Raw genomic sequence first — 6584 nt, 5'->3', positions numbered from 1 at the left:
AGCTTGTCCATGTCCCTCTGGATGGCATCTGGATGGCATTTTAAACTTTTTTGTCCTCCCTAGACCCTGCTGTCTGCTGAGCTCCATCACGGGTCAGCAACATGGGGACTTACAGCCATCGTACGCCCCTTAAACACTTCTGAGCGTTATAGAGCAGCAGATGAGGGCTGGGGGAGTTTAAATTGCAGCAGAAATGGTCTTTCCTATGGAGGGAGTGGTAAGAGACTGGTGCCTCCAGCTCGGAGATGGTCCTCTCTGACGGTGTTGGTACCAGTCGCGCTGTCTTGCCCCGGGCTCTGGCCGCTTTCCTTACAGCCATCGTACGCCCCTTAAACACTTCTGAGCGTTATAGAGCAGCAGATGAGGGCTGGGGGAGTTTAAATTGCAGCAGAAATGGTCTTTCCTATGGAGGGAGTGGTAAGAGACTGGTGCCTCCAGCTCGGAGATGGTCCTCTCTGACGGTGTTGGTACCAGTCGCGCTGTCTTGCCCCGGGCTCTGGCCGCTTTCCTTTTCGAAGCCTGTGGTCTCACTGTGGCATCCATCTGTCTTGTCTCCCCGCAGCCTGCGATCACTGCCTGGGAGACGGCGGAGAAAACCGCCCAGCGGCTGCTGGGGAAGAGCTCGCTGGTGCTGCCTCACCCGGAGCAGTGCAGCATCCGGAAAGACCTGCATCAGCAGTGTCCCCGGTGCCAGGTATGGGGCTGCTGGGAGGGACCGTGGTCTTGTTGGGGTCGCTGACTCCTTTACAGCATCTAGCCAGGCACTTGAGCTGCCCCGAGATGGGTGTCTGCCTTTCCCTTCTGCATCACGATGGCGGAAGAGCTGGGGCTCAGATGGTCAGGGAGGGGGCACAGCTGGACCTAGGACCCTCTTTTCCTGCTGCCATAGCCAATGCTGGGCGCTGTGCCCCTCGCTCTAGGTGACGTACTGCAGCGCTGAATGCAGGCAGGCCGCTTTGGAGCAGTACCACCAGGTCCTCTGCCTCGGCCCGTCCCGTGACGACCCCACGCACCCCCTCAACAAGCTGCAGGAGGCCTGGAGGTAGGGTACCGACCTGCCTGTTGCTCCATGGGCAGAGGAGGTGGCTCTCCTGGGCTGGGTGACGCTGCCTGGGACCAGGGCTGAGGACCGTCCTTGCTTTGCATCCCTGCATGGTGTGGCTTGAGGGGGGTGGTGGCCATGGGATACTGCCCAGCTCTTCCTGCTGGTTGGGCAGCAGGTGAATTTGTGTTGGCAGCACAAGGGTTTGGACACATGGCTGAGCAGTTCTTATTTTTCTCCCAGTAAAGAGCTACAAAGCACTGAGCTGCGCATCCCTCACTCCTGCAATTTTATAGTGCTCCTGCAGATCTCCAGCCTCTGGGAGATCCTCCTCGTAGCACCCCTGTGGGTACATAAATTGCTGCCCCTGCTTGCAGATGACAAAATGGGCACAGAAGGGAGAAGCGACATCCCTGATCCAAAGCTCGTCACAAACTACAGCACTCGCTGCAGTCCTGGGCTTTGTATAGGACCCAGGCTCTAGTTTAGCAGGATGGTAGGGGATTATTTGTATGCTCAGAGCAGACAGGTGGGTGCAGGCTTCTCCTCGCCCCGAGCGGCGCTGGATCCCCATGCAGCGATGCTGCACTGGCCGCTTTGGTGTGACGGATGAGTGTGGGCCTGACCACATGGATGGCAGCTGCCTCTGCCTCCCTCCAGCTTTTTATTTTCATACCAGCGCTGATCTGCTCATCTCTTTTCTTCATTCTTATCCACCAGAAACATGCATTATCCACCAGAGACTTCCAGCATCATGTTGATGGCCCGGATGGTCGCCACCGTCAAACAGGTACGTCTGCAGTTTGGAGCCACAGCTGCCGGAGTGTGGTTTCCTCATCCCGTTATGGCTGGTATTCCCAAGGACTGATCTCTTCTCTGGTGACTAGCGGGGTCCTGCTTGAATAGATTTCAACGTCTAGTGGTCCCTGGACATGGAGACAGCAGGCAGGAAAGGAGGTTCCTGAGCCAAGCAGGTTTTTTCTTCTGTACCAAAATAATTAGTCAGAACTGAACCTTTCCTTTGGTTCTGTTTCTTTGGCCTGGCTTTCTCAGTGTTTATTCTGACAATAAACTACCACCATGCAACTGCTTCTAGTGGCTCTTGATAGCAGGCTGGATACCTCTGACCTCAGCGGGGCCTGTCCTCTCCTCCCTCAGTCCTGGCTGGGAGGAAAGCGGTGTTGGTGCAATGCCTTTGCTTGATTCCTTTGTCAGGCTAAAGACAAGGAGTGGTGGATCAAGGCCTTCTCCCAGTTCTGCAGTAAGACAGCAAATGAAGAAGAGGAGGTTGTGCACAAGCTGCTGGGGGACAAATTTAAGGTAAGATCCTGGCAGCACTTGGGTGTGTTGAATCCCCGAGCCTGTCCTCTCCCTGCCTGTGTCTGGGAGACCACGGGTGCAGAGACATATAGCTGGCATGGGAGACACTGGAAATCCCAGGCTCAAAGTGAGGGCACAAAGCCCCCCATTAGGGGCTGGCTGACCTGACAGAGAGGAAACGGGTTGCTTAGAGGGCTTTGGGCTTGTGGTGCTTCAGTGAGACACACTGCTCCTGTGATGAAGATGCTTCTGCTGTGGGATGGAACAGGGTGATATTTAGCTGCTGAGTAGGTGGCTTTTGCTGCTAAAATGAGTGGCTTTCGCTGCTCTGAGGGCAGCAGCCTCCAGCCTTGCAGGGAAAGACGAGGAGCCTGACTCCTGAGCCTTCTAGCCCAAGCTGGGCTTGGCTGTCAGCCTGGGTGGGTCTGACTCCCAGCAGCGTCTCCCCACCCTGACGGTGTTGCCATGTCCTGCCAGGGCCAGCTGGAGCTCCTGCGGTTGCTCTTCACTGAAGCCCTTTACGACGAACATCTCAGCAGGGTGAGTTGAGCCACCCTCCGACTAGCCCAGGAGTCTGGTGGGACCCACTGCTTGGCGCCAGCCCCCCTGGGTCATGTCTGCCCCGAAGGCCAGGGCTTCCCTTGGGACTCTACCCATTCCTTGCTTCCTCCAAAGCTCCCTGTGAGATTTGAGGCACTTGCAGAGTGGGGTGCTGCCGCAGGCTGGCCTGGGCTCAGCTGCTTTCTCATCTCCCTTCTGCAGTGGTTCACTCCAGAAGGCTTTCGATCCCTCTTTGCCCTCGTTGGGACCAATGGCCAAGGCATAGGAACAAGGTAATGGGGCTTTCTGGGTGCTCCTTGCAGGGTAGCAGAGATTGGCATGGAGGGGATGTACAGTCTGTAAATCCACACTGGCCTGGGTAATGGCTGGCTTCAGACGTAAGAGAGGGGGATGGAGAAGCAAACTTAAAAGCAGTCCTTCATCTTGGCTGTGTCTGACGCTTTTGCGTCCTTCTGCCAGACCTTGGCCACTCAGAGCCACCGAGTTTAGCCCTTAGATCCCCCCTGCGAGGTCACACCGTGTGCCGACAGCACTGCAGGACTGTAACGGTGTCCCTCTGCTTCCCGACAGCTCTCTGAGCCAGTGGGTGCACGCTTGCGATGCGCTGGATCTCCCCATGCTGCAGCGAGAGGAGCTGGACGCCTTCATCGACCAGCTCTACAAGGACATTGAGAAGGGTGAGGCTCTGACATGGTCGTGGGCAGTGTCAAGCAGTGCCATTTTCAGGAGACTGCTGGAGACTCTTCCCAGCATTCAGGGAATAGAAGAGGTTCCCACTGGGGACTGGGAGATCCCACTTCCCCTGGTCCGTGTGAGCCATGCCTGCTGTCTTTGGCTCGCTACATGGATAGCGCAAATCCAAGTTTGCAGGCAGCATGGTCCAGGTGAACTGCGGCAGGTTGGGGTGGCTGGAGGGCTGATCTGGAGGGATCCTGTGCAGGAAAGTCCCATCTACGTTGAATGTTCGAAGACCTGTTTGTCACTTATTTGACTGATGCAGCTGTGTGAGTACAGGGACAGACCAGGGAGCCTGGGGCTGCAAATCTTCATGTCCTCCATCCCCTCCCAGTGGGGAGGGAAGGGTGCTTTGGAAATCACCCTCCAACACCCGGCCCCCAAAGCAGCGCTGGCTGCGTGCGTTCAGCGTTGAGGGACATCGCTTCGTGCTTGCGCTGAGCTGCGCGTGTGGAAGAGCCAGAATGGCCCATGCAAAGCTCTAACCCCCTCTCTGTGCTGCAGAGTCAGGAGAGTTCCTCAACTGCGAGGGATCAGGTCTCTACGTGCTCCAGAGCTGCAGTAAGTAACGCAAGGACTGGGAGGAAAACTAATAGCGAGGAGGGAGATATCCTGGGATAGACTGGCTCACCTCTTCCTAAAAGCTTCTGGAGAAAGGGATTTATGCTTCACATCCGTGGGTAGGTTGGGATTGGGTGGGTTGGGATGGGATGGGTGCTGCCCTGGGGCCTGGCTGCTTTCTCGGGGTCTCCTGGCATCTCACCTAGCTATGAAGTGGTCATTCCTGGCTTGAATGGACTTGGATGTGATATGGGCTCTGGGAACCGTGTATGCAGTTAGCAAAGAGACTGTCTCCATCCCTGTCTGAGCAAAATGGAGCTGAACAAACACATTAAGGAAGGGAGCCTTTCTTGGCCGGGCCATGGGGACGTAGGAAAGGATGTCCCAGCACCTAGAGCTGTCTTCTTTCACTCCTAAGTGTTAACGGCAGAGCGGGGATGAGCAGGGCCTGGGGACTGGCTGTTGGGAGAGCTGCAAAGCAGGGAAAAAGTGCTGCCGTGTGCATCCTTCCCTCAGCACCTGGAGGCAGAGATGGTGCTGTGCATTTCTGGGGTTGATGCAGGACAGCTTGCTCTCTCCGAGCGGTTTTTGAGGGTCTAAGGGAGAGCCCTGACCCTGCACCCTGCTCTGCTGGACCGTGTAGTCCCCAGTATAAGTGGAGACTGTCATGCTGCTGTCCCCGAGGTAGATGGGGTGGCCGCAGCATTGTGTTGCCTTATCCTTAGCCAGGCCATGGCCCTCCCAGTTGGTGGCACTGGCTCCTGTGTGCCTGGGCCACACAGAAGGGCAGGCAGAAGCCCCGTGGGCTGTGTGAGGTCTCCAACCCTGGCTCTGCCTTCCCCTTCTTCTGGAGACACTCTCACAGCTTCGTCCTGTCTTTCCCGTAGGTAACCACAGCTGCATCCCCAATGCCGAGACATCCTTCCCTGAAAACAACTTCCTCCTACATCTGACGGCTCTGGAGGACATTGAAGCAGGAGAGGTGAGACAGCGGGGCCTGGATGAACGTGGGGTGGCATCGCATCTTGGCAGAGGGTCCCTGTGTCCCCTACCTCTCCCGTGGACCCCAGCCCCGTACCTCCTGTCTCTTGTGTTGTCCTGGCAGAGGAATTCACGCCTCATCCCATGTAGGGGCTGCCAGACCCATGTTTCTGCCTGACTCTGAGAGGGACTGGTACAAATTGTGCTGCTTTGCGTTCGTGGGAAGTGATTCTCAGCCCAACCTGTTTCGCTCTACTCACAGGAAATCTGCATCAGTTATTTAGACTGCTGTCAGAGGGAGCGGAGCAGACACAGCCGCAACAAGATACTCAGGTAGGAGCTGCTTGGAGGAACCCGGGGGGAACACAGCACCCCTTTGCACCCCCAGTCAGCCAGCCTGGGCTGCGTCCCCACCTTGCGGCCCTGTGCATGCCCTGGTGTGTGGCCGCGCACGGGCTGCTGTGCAGGGTGTGCATGCAGCACGTGGCGCTTTTGGGCTTCATCCTTGCTGCCGTCAGACCATGGGGGACTCATCTCTTGAGTGAGGCTGGAGCTCCCTGCTCTCCCTTCTCGTGGGTTGTAGCCCCAGGGACCGAGGATTTGGGCCGCCCACTCCTTGCTCCACTCTGCAGTTCGCTCCTGCAAACCTTGCTGTCCCCACCCATCTTCCTTTTCCTTTTTTTTTTTCTGCTGATGGTCACCGTCCCCATGTCCCGTCACCCCTGCAGGGCTGAGAAATCCCCCTCTCCACCCAGACTCCCTCCACCCCACCTGAACCCAGCATGATCGCACCTGCAGACTCCTTCGGGTTTAACATATTTAGCCCCTTCTTGGCTGCTCTGTCCCAGCAGCAGCGTTGGGGTTGTGCCTGTCTCAACGCCATCACTCTTTCTCCTTCTTCCTTCCCTTCTTCCAGGGAGAACTACTTGTTTACCTGCTCGTGTCCCAAGTGCCTAGCGCAAGCCGACGATGCTGACGTGACGTCGGACGAAGAAGAGGAGGGCGAAGGGGAGACGGATGATGCTGAGCTGGAGGATGAGATGACTGACGTTTGATCCTAGCCCCGGGCGAGAGGAGAGGGAAGGGACGGGAGGGTCCTCCGTGAGGCAGCAGCTTTAATACTAGAAACAGGGTTGTGTTGTGGGGTCGGGTGGGAGGCCACGTGCCAGTGGCGGGTGCGGAGGTCTGGCGGAGTGGGGCAGCGGGGGAGCCGGAGGCAGGCCCTGCTCCCGCCTGTCCTTGTTGTGCGCTGTGTGTGCGTGTGTGTGCGTGTGTGTGTGTTTCAGGCCATCCCCGTCCTCCCTGTGAGGACAGGCTGTGAGCCGGTAACCTCCTGCCGTGTCCCGGTCCCGGGAAAGGCTGGCTGGTGCTTGCAGGAGAGGCT

General features: G+C 57.4%; 1 protein-coding gene across 1 annotated transcript; it reads left to right on the top strand.

Moving 5' to 3' along the window:
- Positions 1-562: 562 nt before the first annotated feature.
- Positions 563-6551, top strand: SMYD5 (SMYD family member 5; the record flags this gene model as incomplete). The annotated part of the gene is given in 12 exon segments (XM_009579962.1): positions 563-578; positions 580-694; positions 921-1042; positions 1763-1832; positions 2258-2362; positions 2840-2902; positions 3125-3195; positions 3494-3600; positions 4163-4219; positions 5107-5201; positions 5463-5533; positions 6117-6551. Coding segments are annotated over 12 exon segments (1031 nt in total), but the record flags the coding sequence as incomplete, so codon positions are not given.
- Between the last annotated feature and the right edge of the window lie 33 nt (positions 6552-6584).

This window comes from Fulmarus glacialis, unplaced genomic scaffold (genome assembly GCF_000690835.1).
Source record: "Fulmarus glacialis isolate BGI_N327 unplaced genomic scaffold, ASM69083v1 scaffold39436, whole genome shotgun sequence".
Taxonomy (NCBI): Eukaryota; Metazoa; Chordata; class Aves; order Procellariiformes; family Procellariidae; genus Fulmarus; species Fulmarus glacialis.
Note: the sequence above shows the minus strand (reverse complement) of the source record. Positions and strands in the feature narration are given on the sequence as shown.